A 27,893-nucleotide genomic window follows, 5' to 3' on the forward strand; every position below is an offset into this window, starting at 1 on the left:
AAACCACTGACCATTTTTCAACATTAATGATACTATGGGAATAAAGAAATTTAGAATGAGAAAATATTTAGTTCTAAAATTTCCTTCTTTTATATTTGAAAAAAAATGCGTGATTATTTACTGAGGGAAAATAATGTTTTAAAATTAATAGCAGCGTTTTGTTGTTGTATTTGAAGAACATTTGTTTTACTTGTACTGAATTGAATGGAGCTATGCTGGTAGTAATGACAGTTTTTTTCTTACTTCTAATTCTGTAAAGATTAGAGGAAGTTTTCTGACGAATCAGCTTGTTGCTCTGTAGTAGTATTTCTCAAACTTTTGTTCTTAAGACTCATTTTACATTCTTAAAAATTATTGAAGGAGATTACAAGAAACTTTTTTGGGGGTAATATTGATATTTACCACAGATTAAACCAAATTTAATGTAATTATTAATTCATTAAAAATAATAAACTCATTACATTTTTATGTAAATAACATTTTAATTAAAAATAACTAATCTTCCAAATGTTGATACATTTCATAACATCAAAAAAATCACTTGTTGATAGGACCACCGATCTCAAGGGACGGTGTTAAGCCCGTGGTGATGAATACATGTTTCCCCAACTTGTAATTTTCACTTGAAAATTTGAATTTTATCATTGGCAACTGTTATTTAAGTGATAGGCATACTTTGTTCATTTTCAAAATAATGTCTACCAAATATGCAGGTCTAACAACCATAATTCTTTCAAGTAAAAAGAGTGTTCCATGGAAATTAGCTCTTTTAGCTTGCAACTCTATTTCACAAGTGGTTTTCCTTAAGAGAGTTATCCTTCTGTATACAGAAATGCTTTATTGCATACTTCCATTTTAATACAGAGACTGTTAAAAAGATTTGTTCTGAAGGTTTGAGATTTTAAAAAATAAAATTAATTTTTACTCTGTATCAAGGATATTCTTAAGTTAAACTGGCTCTGCTCCACCTTACCCCCAGCTCCGCTCCAGTAGTGTGTCAGTGAAGCCTACATTGACTACTAATATAGTTTGATGCCAGGGCCTTGATTCATTCTAAGGTGCCATCAGTTTTATCCATCTCTGTTTTTGCATTGTGCGTGCGAATGTTAACTCTGTGATAAAGGCAATTATCATCTGTGTTATTATGAAAATAGTTTTGGCCTTGTGGATCCCTGAAAGGATTTGGGGGATCCCATTTGATTTGTGAATCATACTTTATATGCAGTAGGCCAATTTGTGGATATATCTTTTAGTTATTAGAGGATAGTTATTTACTCATTGTTTTACCTGAATTTTCCTGTTCAACTTTTTGTCTTGAGATAAATTTCATAGCTTTAAGCTACTGTACATTTTTAAGGAATCCAGGTGATAGAAAGTTCTTAAGAAGGACCAATCTTGAATATTGGTGATTTAACAGTTCCAAAGACTTAGAACGGTGAAAAGGAAGTAATTTTGTCTTGGTTTGGAATGGTTTTTTGGACCAAGGTTTAGAGAAAAGCAAGGAAAAGTTTTTATAAGTGGAGGCTGGTACAAGAGCTTCAAAATAAGATTATCCTTTAGTCTTTAAATTACGTTCTCAGAGCTTTTGAATCTTGAGAAATTGGTGTTGGGGTTTCGGTGCTGGAGGAGTAGAAGTTGAGGGGTTCCAAACCTTTATTAGATCCACACTAAAATTAGAGCCACTGCACTTTAATTTTTTTTTTTTTTTCTGTTTTGAGGTTCTGTTTAGGATTTTAGTAGGAAAAAGTATTCTGTGACTAAAATATGTTTAGAAACTTCATGTTAGGATTTATTTCTGCATAGCTTAGTTCGTTTTCTTATGCAGATTATCATTGCTGGTTCTTATATACATATGGGTTCATCCATTTAACACATGCTTGATAGAGTATACACTATGTGTCAGGAGCTGGCTGGATATGGGAATGAGTTAAGACAGAAGGAGATATTGACAGACATGGTTCTGTTCCCTACCTTTGGATACTATACAGTTTTGGACCTTACAGTCTAGCAGAGTCTTCTCCATGCTTCACCTGGGCCTGGGTCAGGTTCCCTACATCTGTCTTCCAATCTCAAAATTATTACCCCAGTAACCTTTAAAGTTTTGTATTTTTAAAATAATTTTACTCATAAAAATGAATGGTACAAGAATAATATAAAGAATTCTTCTGTATCTCTTGTCTAATTTCTCAAATGTTAATATTTTACTACATTTTCTTTATAATTTTCTTTTTATACTTATATCATTCTTTTTTTCTGAATTATTTGAAAGTTACACACATGATCCTCGGAAACTCAGTGTGTATTTTATGAAATGTAGGACAGTCTCTGAAGTAACCGAAGGACATTAATCTCTCTGTAAACCTTATTCATTTAATATACCTATATTCATTAAATCTTATTAATTTGGTCTATCTACGAATTTAAATTTTTTCCACCTGACCAAATAACATAGCAAAATAAAAAATATTTTTCTACAGTCCGGGGTCAAATTCAGTATCATGAGTTGCTTTCGTATTCTTTAGTTTGGAAAAGTTTCTGTCTTTTATGACATTGACTTTTTAAAATTGTGTAGGCCAGTTATTTTGTAGAGTGTCCCTAAGTTTGGGTTTGTCTCTTGTTTCATCTTAGTAGAATCTGATTATGCATTTTTTGCGAGGCTGCTTCGTGCTGATGTTGTGTTCTTCTCAGGTTGTTTTATCTGGAGACACATGATGTTGATTTGTCCCAACATTAGTGATGTTGGCTTTGATAACCTGCTAGTTCTTTTCACTATAAAGGTGCTAGGGTTTTCCTTTGTAATCAATAAGTATATTATAAGGAAATACTTGAGACTCTGTGAATATCCTGTTTCTCATCAGACTTTCATTAACTACTTTTGCATCCCTTTGAGGAGTTTTGACTGAATCAATATTATTAATACGGTGGTTGCCAAATGGTGAATGTCTTCTTTAATTAGCTGGCATGCTAACATGTACATACACGTGGATTCTTATTTTACTTAGTACTATCAAATTGTTATCATTTACTTTGATTCTCAGATTGTCCCAGATCTGGTCCCTTCAGGCTGACTCCTGTATTCTTAAGACGTTTCCGTCATTCTTTGAACATTTCCTTAGTTTCTGGCACCAGATGTTCTGAGTCCATCTTGTACTATTCCAGCCCCTGAAGTGGAATGAGCTGTTTTTCCAAGAAGTCTCAATTCCTATTAGTAGAGGATAGTATTTAAATAAAAGGTCTGAGTGCTAGTTGTCTTGCTTATTGTTAGTGAGGTGTCATTGCTTCTAAGCCCTCTCAGTTGATAGAGATAGGAGATACACACACTCACACATTCGTATCTCTATTTCTGTGTATGTATATCTGCATATATGGTTCAAGTTGATACCTCCACTTTCAGTCCAGCACCACAAGATTCATTCTAATCTAAATTTTTCAGTATTTCTAATTCCTTTGCTGACAGTGGCACACTTGGCTCTGATTATTTACAATACAGTGACTTTTTAAATCAATCCTTCTGCATAGAAGATAGTCTCAAAATTGATAGCCCACACCAGTGGTAAAAAATTAACTAGTGTTCTTTTTGTTTTCAGCTTGAACATATATAGACAAAATAACTGTGTCAAAAGTTGCTTGAGTTAGTTCTTCCCAGTGGCCCTACCCCATTGTTAGTGTGGATATGTTAATTATTTGAAATGCTTTTAGGTCTAGTTCCTCCTGTCTGTATAACACTTTAGGGGTTAGCCCTCCTCTGTCCTTGTTGATTTTATTTATTTTTTGAGTATGTGAAACATTAATATGGTTCAGAACTATAGGAGCTCATAACAGGAGTCAGAACTATATAGAAAGGTATATTTGGAAGTGTCATTTGCCCATCTCTTCCATTCCATTTTCATATACTCCTGATAGGCTGAAAAGTGGCCCCACGGACGACATTCAAGTGCTAATCTCTGAAATTTGTTAATTTGAAAACAGCATCTTTGCAGATGTGACTAAATTAAGACTCTTGAGATAGATTATCCTGGGTGGACCTAAATGCAATCACAGATATTCTTATGAGGGAAGCAGAGGGAGACTTGACATAGGGGAGGAGAAGGCAGTGTGATCATAGAGGCAGAGATTGGAGTATTGTAGCCACAAGCCAAGGAATGGTGGAAGCCACCAGATGTTGTAAGAGACAAGGAACAGGGACTTCCTAGGTGGCACAGTGGTTAAGAATCCACCTGCCAATGCAGGGGACACGGGTTTGAGCCCTGCTTCAGGAAGATCCCACATGCCATGGAGCAGCTAAGCCCGTGTACCACAACTACCGAGCCTGTGAGCCACAGCTGTTGAGCCCGTGTGCCACAACTGTTGAGCCCATGTGCCACAACAAGAGAAGCCACCACAACGAGGAGCCCGTGCACCACAATGAAGAGTAGCCCCTGTTCGCCACAACTAGAGAAAGCCCGTGTGCAGCAACAAAGACCCAATGCAGCCAATTAGAGAGAGAGAGAGAGACAAGGAACAGATTCCTTCTTAAGGGAGTGAGTCCCTACTCACACCTTAGTTTCAGCTCAGTGAGACTGATTTCAGACTTCTGACCTTCAGAACTGTGAGAGAATAAATTTCTGTTGTTTTAAGCCACCAGGTTGGTGGTAATTTGTTACAGCAGCCACAGTAAACTAATATACATCCCTTGTTGGTAACCAGTCTTATTATTTTCTTGGTTAAATATTTTATTTTATTCTGAGCCATGGGTATTTTCTTATTTCCTTTTCTTACTCAAAAGTTTGCATACAGTAAATACTCTTTGCCCTTTATTTTTTTTCTTTTAATATGTCTTGGAAGTTACTGATCTTTCTCACCTTTCTATAGCTGCATAGTACTCAATTGTGTTGATTAATAGTTTATCCAACCACACTCCAATTTAGGATTTTTTGCACTTAGGGATTTTCCATTAATTTGCAGTTAAAAGCAATGCTGTGGTGAATAACCTTGTGCATGTATGTTTGTATACTATTGGTTTTTTTGTCTTCTTTTCAGGGTAAATTTCTAAAAGTGAAATTGCTAAGTCAGAGGTGAATATTTTTATAACTTTTATTACATAAGTTTTGTGATATAAATTTTGTTAGGTATTGCCAAATTCCCCTCCATTAGCATGTGCTAATTTACGTTCTCACTAGTAATTTATGAGAATACCTGTTTTAACATAGTCTTACCAGGAGAATATTATATTAAAATTTTGGGGGGGATAGGTGAGAAGTGGTAGGCCAATATACTGAGTGAGGTTGAACAACTTTCCTATATTTAAAGGCCAATTTTATGTATTTTATTTTTTGTGAATTATGTATTGCCATTTTTTTTCTAACAGGTTTTGGTCCTGTTTTCTCTCAGTTTTTAAGAACTCATTCTATACTTGGGATACTAGATCTTTATCTGTAATGTATGTTGTAAATATTTTCTTTCAATTTTTCAGTTTTTTATTTTGCTTATGATGTCTTTTTAAAAATTTAATACTTAATTTTTTGGAGAAGTTTTAGGTTTACAGAAAATTGATTAGAAAGTACAGTTTCCACATTATATTTCCCTGTCCTGTCAATTTCTCCTATTATTTACGTTTTGCATTAAAGTGACACATTTTTTATGATTGATGAACCAGTGCTGATACATTATTATTAACTAAAGTCCATAGTTTATATTCGAGTTCACTTTGTCCTGTATATTTTATGAATTTTGTCAAATATTTGTGTGTCTACTATTACTGTATCATACAGAATAGTTTCACTCTATCAGGCATCTTTGCTGACCACAGTGGTATGAAACTAGAAGTCAGTTGTAGTAGGATAACTGGACAATTCACAATATGTAGAGATTAAACAACATGCTGTTGAACAACCAATGGGTCAAAGAAGAAATCAAAAGAGAGATAAAACGTTATCTTGAGACAAATGAAAATGGCAATACAACATACCAGAACTTATGGGATGCAGCAAAAGCAGTTCTAAGAGGGAAGTTCATAGCAATAAATGTCCATACTAACAAAAAGAAAGAGCTCAAATAAACAGTCTAACTTAATACCTCGAGGAACTAGAAAAAGAACAAACTAAACCCAGAGTTAGTGGGAAAAAAGAAATAACAAAGATCAGAGCAGAAAAATGAAATAGAGCTAAAAAGACAATAGAAAGGATCAGTGGAACTAAGAGCTGTTTTTTTTTTTTGTTTTTTTTTTGTTTTTTTTTAAAGATAAGCAAAGTAGGCAAACATTTAGCCAGACTCACTAAGAAAAAAAGAGGACTCAAGTAAATAAAATCAGAAATGAAAGAGGAGATGTTACACCTAATGCCAAAAAAATACAAAGGATCAGGAGACTGCTATAAACAATTACTGAATATATACCAACAAATTGGACAATCTAGAAGACATGAATAAATTTCCAGAAACATACAACCTACCAAGACTAAATGAAGAAAAAATAGGAAATCTGAAGAGACTGATTACTAGTAAGAAGATTGAATCAGTAATTGCCGAGACCAGCTCGGCGACTTGAGGTGAGTGACGGGTGCCGCAAGCTTAAAGAAAACACAGACACAGATTTAAGAGAAAGATGGGACCGGGGGACTCAAGACCTCTAGGATCAAGAGCCTCGCTGATTGATCCCACATTGCTTTTATTGAGTTCTTGGCATAGCCTAAGTGTCTAACACTCCCAGTTTAGTCCCACAAACAAGGTTATCTTTGAAGTAAACAAACAAAGGTTCACATGACTGGGGCAGTGATCTTTGTTTGCCTCCTGGGTCGATTTGAGCAGGGTGTGGATTTGAGCTGGGCATGGAGGGCAAAGCAGCCGTGGGGGCAGGAGACCTCTCTCAAAAGGATTAAGGGTCTGTGCCCCACCCCTGTTGGCCCCTCTGCAACTGTGCCTGTCTTAGGTTGTTCCTCCCCTGAGGAATCTTACCCGTCTCTGGCTAACCAGCCATCCTCCGGGGCCAAACAGGGTGATATGAGGTGTGCAAGTGAGAAAGGGGCTGCGCCCCCAGAGAGGGTCAATATTCTGTTCCCACGGTAGCCTATGCCCCCATGGCCTCCACGCCCAGCACCCTTAGTTCCTCCACTGCTCAAGCAGGACATTCTGCATCCAGTCGCTCGGCCCACATACTTTAATTACTTTTAGTAACATTTTCAAGGTTTCAGAAAGACTTCTGAATGTTTTCCCACAAGTAATCAAAAACTTGCCAACAAATGAAACTTCAGGACCAGGTGGACTTCACTGGTGAATTCTACCAAACATTTACAGAAGACTTAATATCAGTCCTTTTCAAACTCTTCCAAAAAGTGGAAGAGGAGGGAATACTCCCAGACTCATTTTATGAGGCCAGCATTACCCTGATAACAAAATCAGACCAGGACACTACAAGTAAAGGAAACTACAAACCAGAATCCCTGATGAATATAGATGCAAAAATCCTAAACAAAATATTAACAAGCTTAATTCAGCAACACATTAAAAGGATCATGCACCATGATCAAGTGGGATTTATCCCTGGGATGCAAGCATGGTTCAGAAAACACATATCTATATATGTGATGTACCAAATTAATAGATTGAAGTATAAAAGTCATGATCATCTCAATAGATGCAGAAAAAGCATTTGACAAAATATCCTTTCATGATGAAACCTCAACAAATTCGATATAGAAGGAACATATTTCAACCTATGAAATGGGAGAAAATATTTACAAGTCACATATATGATAAAGGGTTAATATCCAAAAAATATAAAGAACTCATGCAAGTCAGTAGTTAAAAAAAAAATTTTTTTTTTTTAAATCTGATTACAAAATGAACAGAGAACTGAATAGACATTTTTTCCATAGAAGACATACTAATGGCCAACAGGTACATGAAAAGATACTTGACATCACTAATCATCAGGGAATTGCAAATCAGAACTACTTCATACCTGTTAGAATAGCTGTTATCAAAAAGAAGAGAATACAAGTGTTGGCAAGGCTATGTAGAAAAGGGAACCCTTGTGAACCACTGATGGGAATGTCAGTCAGTAGAGCTGCAACGGAAAGGAGTATGGAGGTTCCTTAAAAAATTAAAAATAGAACTGCCGTATGATCCAGCAGCCCTACTTCTGGGTATATATCCAAAGGAAATGAAAATAGGATCTGTATTATTATTATTTTCAAATTCTTGGCTGCATCGAGTCTTAGTTGCGGATCTTTGTTGAGTCATGTGAGATCTTTTGTGGTGTCACGTGGGCTCTTTGTGCGGGCTTCTCTCTAGTTGTGCCATGCAGGTTTTCTCTTCTCTAGTAGTGGCGTGCAGGCTTCAGGGTGTGTGGGCTCTGTAGTTGTGGTGCTCAGGCTCCAGAGTTCCTGGGCTCTGTAGTTTGCAGCACACAGGATCTTAGTTCCCTGACAAGGGATCGAACCTGCATCCCCTGCATTGCAGAATGGATTCATTACCTCTGGACCACCAGGGAAATCCCTGAAAACAGGATCTTGAAGAGATATCTGCATAGCCATGTTTACACACACAATGGGATATTATTAAGCCATGAGAAAGAAGGAAATCCTGTCATTTGCAACAACATTGATGAACCTTGAGGGCATTATGCTACGTGAAATAAGTCTGACAGAGAAAGACCAGTACTGTAAGATATCACTTATACATGGATTCTAATAAAGCTGAATTCATAGAAACAGTGTGGAGTGGTGGTTACCAGGGGCTGGGGGATGATGGCAGAAAGGGGGAGATATTGGCTAAAGGGTATAGACTTCCATTTACAAGATGAGTAAGTTCTAGAGATCTAAAAAAGTTCCTATTGATCTCTGCTCAGGTGCACTGACTCTTTTCTATGTCATTTCCAATCTGTTCTTGTTATTGATACTCTCTTAGAATTTCCATTTAGTTCTTTTTTAGTTCTTTTTTATATTTTTTTGCAAACATTTTCCTTTATTTGCTGAGCATAATTATAATAAATCTTTTAAAATCCTTGTTTACTGATACCAACATCTGTTTCCACAAGGTTGTTATTTTATTGTTTTTGTTTGGTCTCATTTTCTTGGCCTTTGTATATCAGATGAGTTTGGATTGTAATCTTTATAATTGTTAAGGATTTTGTTATTTTCCTTTGTAAACAAAGGGCTGATATCTTTGTGTTAGCAGGCAGTTAATTTGGTTGTACTCATACTTCAAACTCTGTGTCTTAGGAGACAGTTCAACTGTCAGGTTTTTTTGTTGTTGTTTTGTTTTGTTTTAATCATTAGCCTGTGTCTGTCCTGCATATATGTAGTTCATTGGTCAGCCAGTTGGTCTGCCAAAGATTTGGACAGAGTTAAACATAGGATTTATGACTTCCCCTGTCTGATCCTCTTCTTTCTGGAATTTCTCCTTCACTTTCCAGTGTTGGTGGTTGCTTTGAAAGCTTCCTCTGGTACTCCGGAAAAGAAAAACTGCACATGAGAACTGTGGCTCTCTGTTGGAATTTTAGTTTGTGTGGCCACTGATTGTGGCCTGCCTTCGAGTTATACACAGTATATTTGGAAGCATACCCCTGCCATTTTTTTGTTCCAAGAATCTGTCTGCTTTTGTTCATTTTCCTGTGCCTTTAGAGGTTGGTGTTGTTTATATTTTGTCAAGTTTTATAATTGTTGTGCGGATAAACTTTTTCTACCATATTGAACATGGAACTTACCAACTCTCCCAGTTTTAAAAAAAATGCATAGTCTCATTGATTTTAATGTAGTTAATATTTTATAATCATTTAAGGTAATTTCTTTTTTGATGTTCACATTTGGCCAATGCGAGCCCCTTCAAGCTTATTTACTTTTGTGTCTTTGTGTGTGTATGGGTGTGTTTGTTCTCTGTGTCTTTTTGATGGGCCTTTATTGGTCTTTGAACTCTTTCTGTCAAGCATACAGTGATGTCCCAGGCTTCCTTTATATATTCTCTGCTTCAGATATGAGAATAAGATTTAGATATTTTCTTACAGTTTGTTTTTTGCCTTTACTTATAGTTTTTGGCAGTTTTGGTCATGCATATTTCAAAAAATAGTTTTTGTTGTTGAATGTATTAATTAAAAATTGAATCTTTTGCCTTTGGATTTTCGGTCAGTGCTAGCCTTCCCTCATTCAAGGTTATGCTTGAAATCATTTGTGTTTTCTTCTAGGACTTTCATGGTTTTAATTTTTGTGTTTTGCTTCCTGATCCATTTGGAATTTTACGTATTCTGCAGTTTTTGTTTTTGTTTTTCATTTCATTCAAAAGTTATTTAATAGAACATTTTATAATTTGCGGGAGGGAGGGCTTTTTGTTATTCATGTGTAGTGTTATTGTATTGTGGTCAGAAAACGTAGTTTGTGTTACTTCTACTGTGTCAAACTTACTGAGATTTTTCTTTATGACCTTTTCTATGATCAGTTTTTGTGAATAGTCCACGTCCACTTAAAAAGAGATTGTTTTCTCTAGCAGTGTACAAAGTTAAGTATAGTAAGTTCAATATATTATAATAATCTACTTTATTGATTACATTGCTTAGGTTTTCTATAGCTTCACTTACTGTTATTGTTTCTATTAATTTCTTTCTATATCTAATGTAGATTTTTGTTTTACAAAGCTTATGACTGTGCTCTTCGGCGCATAGATATTCATAACTGATTTATCTTCCTCATTGTCAATTTGTCCTTTAGCATTAAAAAAATAGTCCTACTTTGTCATATTAGGTGCTTTTTTGGGCCCGAATTCTACCTAGTCAGTTATTAAGATCATAACCTCAGCTTTCTTTTTGATTGTATTTACCTGTTATACCTTTGCTCATATCTTTTTTCTTTTAATGTTTCTTAATTACTTTGTTTTGGGTGCTCCTTGTATATAGCATGCAATTGGACTTTGGTTCATGAGGTGATAAAAAATCTTTTTTCTTATAGTAGAGGAGTCAAGCTCTTTGCATTTATTATTGACACTGATATCTTGAGCTTAGCTCTGACAATCTTTATTATATTTGCTGTTTGTATTCTATTTACTATGTGTCTTTTACTATGTTTTATGTTTCCATTGCTCTTTTGAAGAATTTTGCTTTGAAAAAATTTTTGATATTTGCTGTGTTTATCCTAATAAAGCATGGGATTTCATTAATAGTAGTATATCAATATTGTTTCCTTAATTGTGACAAATGTACAAGAGTAATGCAAGATGTTAACCACAGGGGAATCTGGGTATGTGGTATGTGAAAACACTATATTATCATTACAACTTCTCTGTAACGTAAAACTATTCTAAAACTAAAAAAAAAAATGTTTTTAATGTAGTGGTCCTGAATGTGTCCTGGGTTGGTTTTTTGAAGTAAATTTTATGTGAGCTTATTGCTGAACTTGGTAAGTATAAGCTGTTTTTGTCAGTTTCCAGTAACTCTGGGAGATGTAATCATACATTTGATGGTAAAGAGTTATAGGAAAATATCTTCGTTTTATAATAATGAGGCAAAAAGAAGTTTTTGGACTGGAGAGAATTTTTTTAGCAAAAGATTGAAGAAAAATTTGCTTCTAGAACTCAAATCATATCTTGTGTAGGTGAATTATTTAGAATGTTGTCGGGGAAAGGGGCGTGTTTAGTAGTAAACAGTTAAGTTCTCAATTGAAATATAAGCTGAAGAATCTTAATGGCTCCTAGAAGGTATAGTTCAGGCTTTCAGTCTCAGAATTTTAGAGCTGGAAGAGACCTTTACAGTTTATTCCAATTCTTTCATTTATAGAAGAATAATTAGAAGTCTAGGGAAGTGATATGTTATATCCAAAATCATGTAGTAAATTGATATGCAGTGCTGGGACTGGAGTCTAAGCCTCTTCAATTCTATTTCAGGATTCTTTCAGTGCCAGAATGTGTTCTTAAAAGTCACGATTATCCAGATCCTGGGCTGTTCATATCCTACTTAGAATGCAGCTGTGGCAATGTTACATGTTTATACTGGCATTTAAAAAAAGGCAGTGAAACACAAGTCATTTACTCAACATCACAGAGATAATGTTAGGTCATAAGACTCTGGCTTGTTGATTTTTACCTCTGTATCTAATCCAGTAAGGGGAGGGCTAGCTGGAAGATTATAGTAAAAAGGCCATTTGTTATGAACTAACATAAAAATGCCAGAAGATTTTTGGGCTGTAGTGATGTGGATGATGTCAAAGTGATGAAAGCTTCTACCATGACTAAATGGTCTCTAGAACCTGTAGAATGGAGGACAGAGTAAAGGAGGTTGTGGAGTCGCCATCAAACTTGCTCATCGAGGGCCATTTGTTGTGTTCTCATTCCCTAGAACATTCCACTACTTGCCAGCTATGATTTAGAATAATCATTGATATTTAAATAAAATTCATCTGACATCTGCAAAACACTTATTTTGCAAAGTGCTCTCACAAATATGCTCTTTGATCCTTGTAATATCCTGTGAGATGGGTAGAGGGATATTGGTGAGCAGAAAATGTTAAATACTAATGTGTGTCAAAGCAGCATGCTAGAAACCACTAAAAGATATAAAGATGAATAGACATAGTCTTGGGTCTCACGGTATGCGCAGTCTTGTGGGGGATGGGGGTGAGGAAAATAGCCAAGTACAATGTAAGGCAAGTTGAAAAAGATTTAGAAAGTCAAGTTATTTCCCATGGGAATTTAAAAGGAGTGGTGGTGTTATAACCGATGGAAATGTCAGTACTTTGTCTTCTGATTTCAGACTAGCTGAAAGGATAACAGCTATAAAAGAATATTGACTATAATAGATAATGATATAATCTTCCTTTCTAATATTTCAGAGACCTTATTTTTATTTTAGGTGATTCTACAAAGCTTATCTGAACAAATTTATGAATTAAGGATGACAGAAGTCACTTAAATTTTTGTTTCAGTGATTTTTGGCATATAGGGCTGCCTGGAGGAGGAGGAGGAAGAAAAAAAAAGGAATCAACATTATAATGTCAAACAGAACTCACAAGCTTACCTAGGCCAAAATATGAATAAAAATTTAAAAGGGCCCTATTAATTGGTAGGTAAATAGATAAAATTAAAGTTGATGTACTACTTTTTTTTTGAACCGTTGTTAAAGTCTTTATTGAATTTATTATAATATTGCTTCTGTTTTATGTTTTGGGTTTTTGGCCATGAGGCATGCGGGATCTTAGCTCCCTGGACCAGGGATTGAACCTGTACCCCCTGCACTGGAAGTTGAAGTCCTAACCACTGAACCACCAGGGAAGTCCCCACTACTTGTTTATGTTGTCAGTGTAGGCAGCTTCAGAATAGGAGAGGGAGTAGTGAGGACTTCTCCTAGTTCCTAACTTGTTTTTTTCATTTTACCTCAAAGTAATGTTATGTTTCAGGATCATTATAGGAAGTATTTGCTTACCAATAAATATGAGTTAGTTTTTTTTTTTTTTTTAAATATATGAGCTTAACAGTCTTAGAATAATGGTTCATTTTTGTTGAAACAGTGGACAAAACAGGCTTTTCAGTTTTTTATTTTACAAATTCATGTTGTTTATCAGTTCAAAATACTTTCCATATTTTTTTTCTCTTTTCAAAACTCGTTAATGAGAAAAAACACGGAGCAGTTAACAATACCACTCAAATCTTTAGTCTTTTTCCAACTCAAGCACTGAAATGTGACACTCCTTTCATAATATTCTTTGTGGCCATCATGTTCCCTCTTTTCTTTTTGGCTTCAGAGTCCTCTCCAAAAGGAAATATGCTGCCTGGCATTCTACATTACTCCTAATTTCCAGGTAGAAAAATGGGTCGGTGAAGTGACATCTAAACACAATGGGGATTATATTTTTAAAAACAAGGCAGTAATTCAGATCTTCTTGCTTTAATTCTTTTCTATTTTACTATGACAAAATATTTATCAAAGTCCAAGAGATTACTGCTAATGCAGTAATGACCAATGACTTCACATTAATGGAACTATTCATGGTAAACTCATCAGTGAAGTAACTGGAAAAAATTTAAATATAAAGAGTGATTTTCACTATTCTGTGTATATATTATTGAAACAAACATAACATTCAAATACCCAGAAAGTGCAAAACTCTAAGTAGTATTAAACAATAATTGATAACTCTGAAATACTGCAACATCTTGAATTATCTTGTGAAGGACCAGAAACAGGTGAAATTTTGTTTGGTATAACTTCAGTTGTTTTCCACAGAACTATATATTAAGAAAAACTGGTAATCCATGTAAGTTATAGACAAACCCCTGAACTGACTAGATTGTTCAATGAATAATACTCCACACAGCTTTGTTGTTATGGACGACTGAGCTTGTAATTCAATGAAATCCTTTTAAGAAGTTCTAGTCTATAGAATGACAACTTCAAATTATTTGATCCCATTAGTTTTGTTAACAAAAACCTCCCATTCCTTCATAAGATGTTCTAATTCTTCTGAATATCATCTTTAAAAGGGCTGACTTGATTGTTGTCAAAATAAACCATAGGTCAAGTGCTACCCTCCAGTCTCCAGTCTGTGGGCTCTTTGATGAGTTTCAGTTCTGTGTAAGCCACACAGTGCCCTTCCCATGAGTTTTCTGTTGGAGATTTCACAGTCCTAACTTAAACACTTTCCACAGAGTATCCTTCCCTTCTCTAGGCTTTGGGTAGAATATCAAATTAATAATGGCATGTGGTGTTCCATGGCATAACCTCCCAAAATGTGATAATTTCCTTGGAAGAAAAGTCATTGGCTGCAATCACACATCTGAGTTGACAGATTTCCAGATGAATCCTATACAAAAAGAAAAGGTTGGTGTCTTCTGAAATATGAATGTCCACTTTTGGTAAATTCAAACAGGTCCCAACATAAACATCTTCAAACCTGATGGGTTTTACATGACTCATCATTTCAGACTTTTGGCACCAAATCTCTGGACATCATATTTATAACCCAACCCACTTCAGTAAGGAGGAAACACGTTGAAGGGATACTTCTGGTATGAAATAGGGGGGTTTTTTTTTTTGGTGAAGTCCTCTATAGAAATAATTATCAATTAGAGGATAACCTGTGAAAAAACTTCGAGTGGTTTAAATTTAAAAGATACTCCAGTAAATTGCCAGCATTGATGAAAAATATCAGTGTGTGTCTTCATGATATACCTGGCATTGGGGCAAAACTCAGTTACCCACCTAAATGCCATAACTGTTTTCAAGGTCAGGTGATTGTACGTGTCTATAAAAATCTTGTCGTATTATGTCTCCATAAAGGAGGTGTTTATCCTCTAAGGATAGTGCTAACACTTTGTCTTCCCTTTCAGCCTGCTGGCCTAATAAGAAAAATGTAAGAACCGCATATCCCCACCAAGACTTCTTTTAACCCCAAGTAACTCTAATGGCTTGTCTGGCTTTCACATCTGAGGGATGTGAGGTCCTCAGGATGACAAGAAATGGGTTTTGATGAGTGAGGTCACCAGGATGACAAGACATGGGTTTTGATGAGAGCAGTTCAAATGTTCTCAGTGTGAAGCGGAAGTCTTGTTTGTAAATGGGCTCATACTCATAGAAGTACATCCAGTTAATGTGTTCAATCACATTGTAGTGAGGCAGACTGAGGTACCACATCACCAAGAAACTCAGGAGCGACAGCAGCAGGAGGCTCCATTTGAGGGATCTCAGTGACATCCTACCCACAAGGGTGCTCAGGAGCACCAGGGCCATTCACAGCAGCTCAGGAGTACCTGAGGCTCACGTTCTGGCTACTAGACACTGCACAATCCAAGGGGGCTCCATTTAATATCAGCCATCGATGACATTCTTCTTGATTTATTCCTTCTGAGTGGAAGACCTTCAGTTTCACCAACTGAACATTCAGAAGTAAGTAGTAGTCAAAAACAATGCTTGAAATTTCTACTGAAAAACAGAAACTCTCAGATTGGCTTAAAATTCTGCCATATACTGCGTATAAGACTCATGCCTGTAGAATTTCAGATGAGACTAAAGCACTAGCTGAAGTTTTTTGTTTTCCGTATTTCATGCTTTAATCAAAAGATTTGCTGTGAACTACTCTAAGTGGACTGGGGAAAGCTAAAACACAAAGCTGTTCCCAGTTGAAGACTGCAAACTCAAATCTTCCCTACCTCTGGTGGGGCAGCTGATTGCCATGGAGGCCGGAGTCCCGGGGCTCATGTTTTCTTAACATCGCCTACTTTAGTGATGTCTATTCGCCAATATAAAAAGTATGCTAGAAGGAGCAACTTCCCTTGTTATACCAGATTCATTGGCATATTAATTAATGCTACAGGGAAAGGAGAGGGAAAGAGAGTGATGCAAGACAGTATTTTCTTCTCCTATGGGGCTTACTTTCTACCTCTGTGTGATTTCTCTCTGATGTTGGTCCATAGCTAAAGATGTTGAGGTCCTATCTTTGTATGTATGTATGTATGTATGTATGTGTATGTATGTATGTATATATGTATGTATTGGCTGCGTTGGATCTTCGTTGCTGCCGTGGGCTTTCTCTAATTGTGGCAAGTGGAGGCTACCCTTCATTGCGATGCACGGGCTTCTCATTGCGGTGGCTTCTCTTATTGAGGAGCATGGGCTCTAGGCACACTGGCTTCAGCAGTTGTGGCACATGGGCTCGATAGTTGTGGCTTACGGGCTCTAGAGCACAGGCTCAGTAGTTGTGGTGCAGGGGCTTAGTTGCTCCGCGGCACGTGGGATCTTCCCAGACCAGGAATCCAGCCTGTGTCCCCTGCATTGGCAGGTGGATTCTTAACCACTGCACCACCAGGGAAGTCCCAAGGTACTATCTTAATGCTTTTCAAATCTAAGCCAGCAGCAGCATGTCCCATACTAAAGAGAAGGTGACAAATTTCTAGTAGTAAAATTATTCCTAGTAAACAGCCTCCTGTTGGCTGTTCCTACTCCTACCCTTCCCGACTTCAATCTGGTAGTCTCATCTATGTAATATTCCCTAGCTGTGTGAAGTCCAGTCTAGAATGGTCTTAGGATCATCAGTGTTACAAGACTCTGTATCTCCTGAGTTATACTTAGATTTTTGATTTAAATGTGTTCATAGCTTCACTACCTATGGGTAAATAGATTTTTATACAAGCACACGGAACCTCTCTTCTCTTTTTCTTAAAAATGATCAATTTCATCCCTGATAGGATTTCTTTTGTCATCTGTTAAACATATATTTTCCCACAAATTTAGTTTTTTCTTTATTTCATATGTGCTGATTTTTTGTGTGTAGTTTCCTTTTTTAGAACAGGACAGTTGTTTCTTTAAAGATAAGAATCAACGGGCCATGTGCTATTTTTTTTCCTGCTCAGGGTACGTTCAGTTTAGCTCACAGTCTTCATCCTTCCTATATGGTTATAAATGACTGACTCTTTTCAACAGCACAGATTGAAAATAAAACTTGTGATTCCTAACCTCCTTTTTTTATACTTCTTTCTTTAAGCATCTTCTAAAGGATTTTTCTTTCTTTATACTTTCCTTAACCTATCATGGGGAGAATTTAAGATGTTCATTTGATTCTCTTATATTTCTCCTGAAGAATTATTTATTTTGCTTCTCTTCCTTTAGTATCTTCACCTTTGGTTAGTCTACGGCAGATGTGTAGATCTGTAACATTTGACCCGAATTCCAATGCCACTGATAAACAAATATAGCATTTCCTCTTAAATGAATAATTTCCTCCATACGTTTGATTTGAGCATATATGAAATCATATGCTGCACGCTTTGTTATATATTCTCATATACATTTCTTTTTTTCAGAGAAATCCTTCCTAAAATTAGTTTTTCCTTGTGTTGACTTTTTATTATTTGTGATTACTGGATACCATTTATTCTTTACACTCAGCTGATACTGCCTGTTTCACTTTCATGGTTACTGTTCTTTTCTACCACATAGTATGCATTTATTATATGGTTCAGGGTAACTTATTAACATGTGAGTGGTGTTAACTGAATACATCTAATTTTTGGAAAATTTCAGCTTTCAGTGCTATCACAAAGTTGGTTTAACTCATAGTCTCCCTTTAAAATAATCAAAATAGTGCTTCCAGCCAAGTTGGACTAACAGGGATTGGTATCCTTTTACTTTAAACAACCAGCTAGACAAAAAAACATGAGAAACAGTTCTTAAAGCATTTGCCATCAGGCGATTAAAGACATTGATCCCTGAGAGACAGGAAACAAATTAGATGAGACCTGCGTTTGCTGTAGCCTAGAGAGTGTTTCTGGCATGGGGTAGGGGCAGTGGAACCCCGGAGGAGCCTAGAGATCTCCCTGAAATGAGGAGATGGTGCTGGGAGCCTAAGGAGCCAAGGCAGCTAGAGTTCACAGGGCAGAGTACAGAGAGGAGAGAGCTGTGAGGGAGTTTTGCAGATCTGCAGAAGTCCCTTCCAAGAATTCTGTTGAGTACTGATCAGTACATGCCTGTGAGGAAACTACTTGAGATCAAGGAAGAACCACCCAAAAGGAACTGAGGGAACAGTATTATACTCAGAGCTCACATAAGGTCAGGAATAGAGCCTGAATCCATCAGACAGAGTGGAAAATATAATTCATCGAGTGTCAGAGTATCTCTAACATTCTAGTTTTCATTTCTAGATGTTCAATATGGGTCTTTTTTCTATGTTTTAACTTAAATCGCACTCAGTCTTTTCTCTAGCTTCTAGAGCATATGGAATATATTTATAATAATTTTTAATCCTAGTTTCCTAGTTCTATAAAAACTGTGTCATTTCTGGGTTGGTTTTGATTGCTCTTTCTCCTCATTTGGTTATATTTTCTTGCCTTTTTTTCCCCCCCAAACCTGCTTGGCAAATTAGTTAATGCTTGTCAGGCATGTAAAAGAAGACATTGTAAATTTTATCTCATTGGGTGCTGGATATTTTTGTATTCTTGTAAATATTCTTGAAGTTTTCCTGGAATGTATTTAAGTTACTTGGGAAGTATTTAATCCTTTAAGGTGTTCTTTATTGGGACCATTTAATGTAATTTTGCTGTATTCCTGAGGCAGAACCTTTATGAATACTTTACCTGATGCCTTGTGAATTATGAGGTTTTCCACTCAGCTTACTATCTGGTAATAGATGTTAAGTTGAGGATCAGGTTTTTCCTTCAGGGTTTGTTTTTAAGCTCTGCTGGCATCATTATAGATTAATCTTTATTTTGGAAGTAATTTATCCCTGCTGAGGTCTCTCCTTATGTCCAGAGTATACAAGGTCTCTCTCCTTTAGTTAGGTGCAACTCACATGTCCCTAGCTCTGTATGAACCTTGAATTGTTCATTTTTTAGCTCCCCAGCAGGTTTTTTTCCCCCTTTTGCCTTATGGAATTTCACTTTAAGTATGCGTATTAGTATTAAGTCGAAGACTCAAGAGAAGATGTCTGGAGCTTTTTTCTGTATTACTCTCCCCTCTCTGGTACATTATTCCAGTAATTACTGTCACCTATACCTTCTGAACTCTGATCTTTGTTTTTTCACGTTAGTAACACTGCTGTGCTCTGCTCAGATTCTCCTTGCCTGCAGTAGTGTCTCTTAGCAGAAAGGCAAGGTTGCACATAGGCTTATCTAGCTTGTTTCCTTCTCTCAGAGAATGCAGATCTACACCAATTGTTATCCAGTGTCTGGAGACTGTTGCGTCATATATTTTGTCTAGTTTTGCAGTTGTTTACTGTCTGAAGAGAAATCTGGTACCAGTTACTCCATAATGGCTAGAAACATAAATTCCATAATACTGGATTATTGTGGGAGTGGTAAAGACTTTTGGGTGAAATTTTAGGAGGCAATCACAGTGAGCCTTAACTGATTTTATAGTTAATGGCCATTTAGGAATTGTCTGTTTATGGGCCCTGGGAGTAGTGGACTTGGCAGTGGTTTGTCCTTTTCAATGAGAGCTATCACATGAGATAATGTAAATAATAAGGCAGTATACAAATGTGCTTATTTTTGGTTTGGAATTATTTATTAAATGTTTTTATAGGCTGTTCTGTCTCCGAATAAATTTTTCACTCTTGGAATTTAAAATGAAAATAGTTGGATTACTTTTGAGGAGATGGAGCTGGTAATGATACTTCTTTATTATTTCTAACCACCAGAAATTGGTTTCAGTAGGCTTCGATGTCATCAGAGAAAGACTACTTCTCACAATTAATAATGTCAATCTGAGAATAATCTTATGTTGTAACAACAGTAAATTAACTGGCAGAAAGACATGTTTCCATAGAGTATATTGTGTCTTTATGTTATTCTTGAGTTTTTCTACTTGGCAAGTTGCACATATGTACATACTCAGTGAACATATGATGTGTGACTCTTCATTAAGACCGTTTCACTTGTCAGTCAATCATAGTGATTACTTTCTATGTGTCACATATGCTAGATGATGGAGAAGCAGGGACAAAAGAAGTAGGAGATAGTGTTGCTAATCAGAAGACTACATGAGATGACATATAAAAGGCAGCAAAATATTCTTGCAAAGATTAATGGAGTACAGAATGATTATATCAGCTCTCTGGGAGGAATGGGGGGCTGCATTTTGAAAAAGTTGACGGATGTGCATTGATTGACAAAGAGGATAAGAGAGAAAAAGTCCCTTTTCTAAAAAGAAGGAATGGTGTGTTGCAGGGGCACAGCTGAGAATGACAAAATTGTTCTGTGGAAAGCAAGAAAATTAAATTGACTTGAATTTAATGTGTAGAAGATAGTCAGAAATTAGGTTATAGAGCTAATTGAGGTGTGGGGATATAGAAGATTTTGAGCATTGGTCCGGAAAGAGAGACGTTTCTGATTGACCTGTGTGTTGAGAAGTAGACAAAATTAAAGAACTTCGTGTTCACAAGGCAAGTTTTATAGGTGCTGACTTATTTTAAGGTGAACTATGAAGCAAATTAAGGCACTGAGTGTTACTGTGTTTGAATATAATTTGCAAAATGAAAACCTGTTCCTTATTGGTATTTGAAAGGCACAGCTTGCAGAATAAGTGACTATGTAAAATTTGTACATGTTATGACTGGCTACATAAGGGGAAAAAAGGGGACTTTAAAAAAAGTATAATAATGGTAACTGAAGTTTGAGTAGGGCTGAAGTTCATATATATATATATATATATACATATATATATATATATATATGTATATATATATATATTTTGTTGTTCCAGGTTGCTGCTTTTGCTAAGAGAGCACCCATGACCCTGATGGTGTTTCCATTCACGATAAAGGGCTCTATTGCCTTTTTGGATTAACCGAACAAATTCAGGTTAGTAGATTTTGTGCACAGCACTTCTCTGTTCCAATTATATGTTAATATTTTCAGAAATGGATAGTTTTGTATTTAAAGCTACATATGTACCAGTGAAGTAGAAGGGCCAAGTCAGTCTAAACTCTATTGAATTATGTACCTACTGTGCTACCTACTGTGTACAATCTGCAGTGTATAAAATGGAAAAATGTTTTATTTCCTATTTAATAGTTTTTTACTTTAAAGTAATGGGCTAGATAAAACAGGTTGTGGCTGAATATGGTACATTGTACTTTTGGCATCGTTGTCTGGCACATTTGGTGCTGAAATAAACAACTCATCTTAAAATTTTTTGAAATTTTTAGTAGCTTTTAAAAATTTCATTCTTGTTCATATTTCAGTTATGTATTCAAATTTTTATTTATTTTTTGTTGTCTGTGAGTTTTGACGAATGTGTTTTCTTTACCATAATCTTTTAAATTCACTCACATTGCCTTTTTGTAGTCTCTCTCTCTTCCTCAGTCCTTAGCAATCACAGATCTGTTTTTTGTCCCTGTTGTTTACTTTTTCCAGTATATCATTTTAAATGAAATCAATTAGTGTGTAGCTTTTAAAATCTGGCTTCTTTCACTTAGCATAATGCATTTGGATTCATCCATGTTTTGTGTACCAGTAGTTCTTTTTTATTGCTGAGTAGTGTTCTATTGTATGGATGTATTGCAGTTTGTTTATCCATTCACCATCTGATGGACGTTTGGGGAGTTTCCAGTTTTTGGTGATTATTGCAGTCATACTGTTTTTTCTTTCGTTTTTCCTGTGATAAAACATAAAATTTACCTTCTTAACCATTTTTAAATGTACAGTTCAGAGGTGTTAAATATTCACATTGTTGTGCAGCCATCATCACCATCCATCCCCATAACTTTTCATCTTGTAAAACTAAAACTCTGTACCCATTAAACTGTAACTCTCCATTCTCTGCTCCTTCCAACCCCTGGCAACCACCATGATACTTTATGATGTTGACTACTCTAATTACTTTATATGAGTGGAATTATACGGTAATTGTCTTTTGGTGACTGACTTATTTCACTTAGCATAATGTGCTCAGGGTTCATCCATTTGTAGCATATTGCAGAATTTCCTTTCTTTCTTTCCTTTTTTTAAAAAAATATTTATTTATTTGGTTGTGCCAGGTCTTAGTTGTGGCAGGGGGGCTCCTTAGTTGTGGCATGTGAACTCTTGGTTGTGGCATGCATGTGCGATCTACATCCCTGACCAGGGATGGAAGCTGGGCCCTCTGCATTGGGAAGGCGGAGTCTTAACCACTGCACTGCCAGGGAAGTCCCTTTCTTTGCTTTTTAACGTTAAATAATATTTCATTGTATGTATATACCACATTTTGCTTATCCACTCATCAGCTGATGGATAGCTGAATTGCTTTCATCTTTTAGCTACTGTGAATAGTACAGCTATGAACATGGGTGTACAAAGATCTCTTCAAGACCCTGTTTTCATTTCTTTTTGTGTATATTCTCAGAAGTGAATTTGCTGTATCATATGATAATTTTATTTTTAATTTTTTGTAAAACCACCACATTGTTTTCCACAGGAGCTGTACCATTTTACATTTCTATCAGTAGTGCACAAGGGTTCCAGGTTCTCCACACCCTTGCCAATGCTTATTATTTTCTGTTTTGTTTTTTTTTTTAAAGTAGCCATCTTAATAGGTGTGAGGGGGTATTGCACTGTAGTTTCAGTTGCATTGCCCTAATGATTGGTAATATTGTGCATCTTTTCATGTCATTTCATATTGGTAACATGTATCTTCTTTGGAGAAATGTCTTTTCAAATCCTTTTTGCAATTTTGAGTCATGCTGGTTTTTTGTTGTTTTTTTTGTTGTTGTTGTTGTTGTGTTGAGTTCTTTCATAGTCTGACTATTAATCTCGTCATTTATATGACTTGCAAGTATTTTCTCATGTTCTGTGGGTTGCCCTTTTTTACTGTGCAGATAGTAGTGTATGGTGCCCTAAATTTTTAATTTTTATGAAGTCAGATTTGTCCTGTTTTTTACCTTTTTTTACATGTGCCTTTGGTGTCCCCCACCCAAGAAATCACTGCTAAATTCAATGTCATGATGCTTTTGTTTCTTCTAAGAGTTTTATTATTTTAGGTCTTATATTTAGGTACTTGAACCATTTTGAGTTAATTTTTGTATATGGTATTAGGTATGTGAATATCTAGTTTTTCCAGCATCATTTGTTCAAAAAGACTGTTCTTTTTTCCCATGGAATGGTCTTAACACCATTATCAAAAATCATTTGACCGTATGTGTGAGTTTATTCTAAGCTCTCTCTATTGTCTTGGCTATTCATGGGTCCCTTGAGATTCCATGTGAATTTTAGGATAGGTTTTTCTCTATTTCTGCACAAAAGTCATTGGGATTTTGATAAGCATTGCATTGAATGTGTAGATTACTTTGGATAGTGTTGACATTTTAGCAGTAGTAAGTCTTTCAGTATATGAACATGGGATGTGTTTCCATTTGTCTATGTCTTTTAAATTTCTTTCAGCAATGTTTTATAGTTTTCATTGTACAGCTCTTTCACTTCCTTGGTTAAGTTATTTCCTAAGTATTTTTTTTTTATTCTACTGTAAATGGAATTATTTGTGTAATTTCCTTTTCAGATTGTTCATTGCTTGTATGTAGAAATGCAACTGATTTTTGTCTTTGACTTTGTATCGTTCTATTTTGCTCTGAATTCATTTATTCTAATAGCTGTTTTTGGTGGAGTCTTCAGGGTTTTCTACACATAAGATCACATTATCTGCAAAGAGAGATAATTTTTCCTGTGTCCTTTTCAGTTTGAATGCCTTGTATTCTTTTTCTTACCTAATTGCTCTGATTAGAGCTTTCAGTACTATATCAAGTAGAAGTGGTGAAAGTGGGCATCCTTACCTGTTCCTGATCTTAGAGGAAAAGCTTTCGTCTTTCACCACTGAGTATGATTTTGCTGTGGGCTTTTCATGTAAGACTTTTATTATGTTGAGATAGTTTGCTTCTGTTCTTATTTAGCTGAGTGTTTTTATCATGAAAGCATGTTGAATTTTGAGATGATAATGTGAGTTTTTCCTTCATTTTGTTGATGTGGCATATTATTGGGGTGCCAGAAAGTTTGCTCAGTTAATGAATACGTTGTTCGATAAAGTTCTTGGTGAAAATGAAAGATGTGTCTTTTATTTTTACTTAAACCCGAACAAACTTTTTGGCCAGCCCAATACATTAATTTTTGTATGTTACACTCTCCGTACAATTCAGGAATAAATTCCACTTGGTCATGGTGTATGATCTGTTTACTGTGGGGTCATACATTTTAAAGTGAAAATGTGATTATATATTCTTTATTAAAGGAATGTTACCTTTTGTTGTTGTTGTTGTTAAGAGACCACAGTGATTTAACTGTTGCCTTTTTGGGTTGGGGTTGCATTTCTTTTTTAAAATGTCATTAAAAATTAACTAGAAAAAATTTAACAGATCTTGTGGGTAGGAGAAGAGACCTGAAATTTATGATCATTTTAGTATAGAAAGAGAGGTGATGCAAAATTATTAGACAAGGGGTTTATTGGAACTTATGGTGTTTCCTGATTATAGAAAAATCAGGTAGCTTTCTTGAGTATAGTGTTAGATCGGAAACGTACAGATTTTTATATAGTTAACCCTCATACAGGTAGTTCTGAGAGTCACTTGTTTAGACAAGTCAAGTATTTATAAGAATTCTCCTATCTTAAAAATGTACATAAAGAGGACAAAGGTTGGGCATGAAAAGTCAATTTAAATTTTCTTGAATGAATATTTGGGATGAAAGTGATGGAAACTATCATTCTGCCTTGGGGAAATTAGTAATATAAAAAATTAGCTATTTAGTGGTATCAAACAGCTATTTGGATATTTACAAGAAATATCTGATTCATCATGTGCTGTAGAAATAAAAAAATTTGAGCAAAATATCATGCTTAGACTCAGAAAATGTTGGTTTAAATTTCAGCTCCTAAACCTGGACACTAAGAAAGGAGTCAGTGCAACTTTGTTCTCTTATTTCTGCATATCTTTATTTAATTTAATTTATTTTTTTCAGTTCTTTATTTGGTTTTATTATTATTATTATTATTATTTTTAATTGGGTGTAGTTGTTTTACAGTGTTGTGTTATTTTCTACTATACAGCAAAGTGAAGTGGAGTTCCCTGTGCTGTACAGCAGGTTCTCATTATTTATCTATTTTATACATATTAGTGTATATATGCATATCTTTAAATTATGTAACTTTCATAGTCTCTATAGATAAGTGATATGCCATATGTGTTCTCAGGGAACATTTCTGAAATAGGTAAAACAGTTTAGACAGAGGCAAAGCATTTTAAAGATGTTCCCCTGAGAGAATAATTATTTGTTCATTGGGCAGATACAACACAGAGTCAAAGATGATGCTATGCTCAGAAGTTCAGGATTTGAGCTTTTTTGTGAGTGTCATGTTAATAATATAAGTTATTTGGCATAACTTTATAATACAACATCAAAAACATTACTGAAAGCCAAATACTAGAAAAGGGATCAATAACTAATGTGGGACTACAGATTCCATTTGCCAAAGAGCATGGCATAAATTTTTAAGGCAAATATTATATATTTCCTAAAGTTTATTAGAATTTCATGTACATACGTACTTTTGAGTGCTCAAATAGAAGATTGAACTTCTTGATGGAGAGGGTCATTTTAGATTTTGGTGTTTTCCGAAGGAAATATTCCTACAGCAGGTATTACTACTTGCTGAACAAATGACAGTCCCACCCATTAGTGGGCTACTTTGAGTTCATTAGAGCATATTGCATCTGTGGATTCAAGATTGTCAGGGGAAGAAGTAGAAAGTCAATTTTCTGAAATCATGAGAAAATAGAATCAATCAGAACTGTGAAAGCTGTACTTCTTATAGAACTCTTAAGCGAAATGGACCTTAAGGAACGTTTAGTCTGATGCCTGTCATGTTTTTTTTTGTAAGTAGGAGAACGGAGACCTAGAGAGGCGAGGTGGTACGCTCTTAGTCCCACAGCTAGCTGGAGACGTGTTCTGTGGTGCTCATTTTACTCACCATCCTGTCTCTCTTCCTCCTCGGATCATTGCTGGATCCTAGGGTTGAAATAAAGTTAAACTGCTCACTTTAAAATTGTTTATTTACAAAACTCAATTTTAATTTCTTTTTCAATCGAGTTTAAATTAAAACAGGTTACTGTTGAAATGGTATGAGATATGATCTTAATTTTCAAACAGATGCAAAAAATATGCTAATATTGGATATATAGCTAGAAAAATCTAACAAACTATTTTTTTATTTTTCAACAACTTCAGAATTTTCATGTGGATTAATTTAAAAGGTGTAGTATTTAAATAAGATCAAAATTTTCACAAACTTTAGATGAATATGGACCTTAGATTTCTGGTTTAAAATCAAAGTACCCTAAAATTGTGTATGATATTCTGCTCTGGAGGATTTCATTTTATAATCATACTTACAGGTATAATTGGTGAAGTTCAGAACTATCAAACAGTTTTTTTTTTTCATGAGCACTAAGCCTAGAAAATTAGCAAAACAAAACAACAACAACAAAAACCCAATTTGTTCAATATACTGTTTTAGAAATGGTAGAGTTTAAAATAAAATAGGAATCAAACATATTTACTTTTGGATATTTGATGTATAGGTATGTTAAGAGAGACTGTTTAAGAGACTCACAGTGGTTTTAAATTATACAGGAAGTATACCTCTTAGCTCTAATTTTTTTCTTCCTGAAACATTTTCTACTCATTGTATTATACTAACTTCATCCTGATTTCCTAAAGTATCTTTAGCCCTTTAGGACAAAGGAGACACCTATTGGGAGATGATTCTCCATGAGTCTCTTGTGCTTCAGCACATCTTCTGAGCAGAGGCATTGGCAGCTTTTGTTGAGGGCCGTCTTTTCAAGGAAATTTGCAGAGCAAACAGCCTGGGAAGATAGAAATAGTATTTCCATAAGGACAGAGGGCAGATTTCCTTGCGGTCCAGGATAATCAAGATAATCCCTCTGGGGAAAACGTTGGGTACATTTGTTTGCATCTCCTTTAAAATATTGGCATTTCGTAAGCTTCAGCTTTCTTCTCCTGTAATGTAACCCACTGTGTGTGCAGGCATCATCTGGCTCTCCTTGTATTGCCCTTTAGGGCTTAGAGCTTTGGGAACCAGTGCAAAAGATGATATACTGGCTACTGCTGTTGTTTGAGTGGTAAACTTCTCTTTGTCCCTGACCCAGGAGTGTCATTTTTTCTGCCAGGATTATCTGATGCTGGCTCACCAAATATCACTAACACAGCCTATTGATAAAACAAAGCTGAGTTTATTGCTTACTACGGTAAAGGAGAACACCACCTTGACAGAGTTTTGGTAATGCCTTAGAAGGGCAAAGTCAAGGTAAAAATTTTAGAATTTGAAGTTTAATTTGAGGCTTGTAGTGGTAGTGATGGGGCTTAAGACTGAATAAATATAATGGTATAACAATTTACTTACAATAGAATTGGTCAAAACAGCAATGCAAGGATTTTGAAAACTGTTGATGCTTTCTGTTGAAGAGTTGATG

The 27,893-nt window shown here is 35.5% G+C and overlaps 2 protein-coding genes and 1 pseudogene across 3 annotated transcripts in view; 2 read left to right on the forward strand and 1 right to left on the reverse strand.

The window, feature by feature from the left end:
• The window catches only part of LOC130851156 (gametogenetin-like), a 47,366-nt gene extending 34,376 nt beyond the window's left edge, over window positions 1-12,990 (forward strand). The window contains exon 2 of the mRNA XM_057731051.1: window positions 12,882-12,990. Coding sequence (XP_057587034.1) covers window positions 12,882-12,898 — 17 coding nt within the window. The 3' untranslated portion in view covers window positions 12,899-12,990. The remainder of the gene's footprint in view (window positions 1-12,881) is intronic.
• Window positions 1-27,893, forward strand: part of FUT8 (fucosyltransferase 8) — a 315,036-nt gene that overhangs the window by 35,152 nt on the left and 251,991 nt on the right. For both annotated transcript variants that reach the window (XM_057731047.1, XM_057731050.1), the window contains exon 2: window positions 21,146-21,243. The gene's annotated coding sequence lies outside the window, so the exon portion shown is untranslated. The remainder of the gene's footprint in view (window positions 1-21,145; window positions 21,244-27,893) is intronic.
• Window positions 14,642-15,682, reverse strand: LOC130851155 (UDP-GalNAc:beta-1,3-N-acetylgalactosaminyltransferase 1-like; annotated as a pseudogene).

Source organism: Hippopotamus amphibius, chromosome 4 (genome assembly GCF_030028045.1).
Source record: "Hippopotamus amphibius kiboko isolate mHipAmp2 chromosome 4, mHipAmp2.hap2, whole genome shotgun sequence".
Classification (NCBI taxonomy): domain Eukaryota; kingdom Metazoa; phylum Chordata; class Mammalia; order Artiodactyla; family Hippopotamidae; genus Hippopotamus; species Hippopotamus amphibius.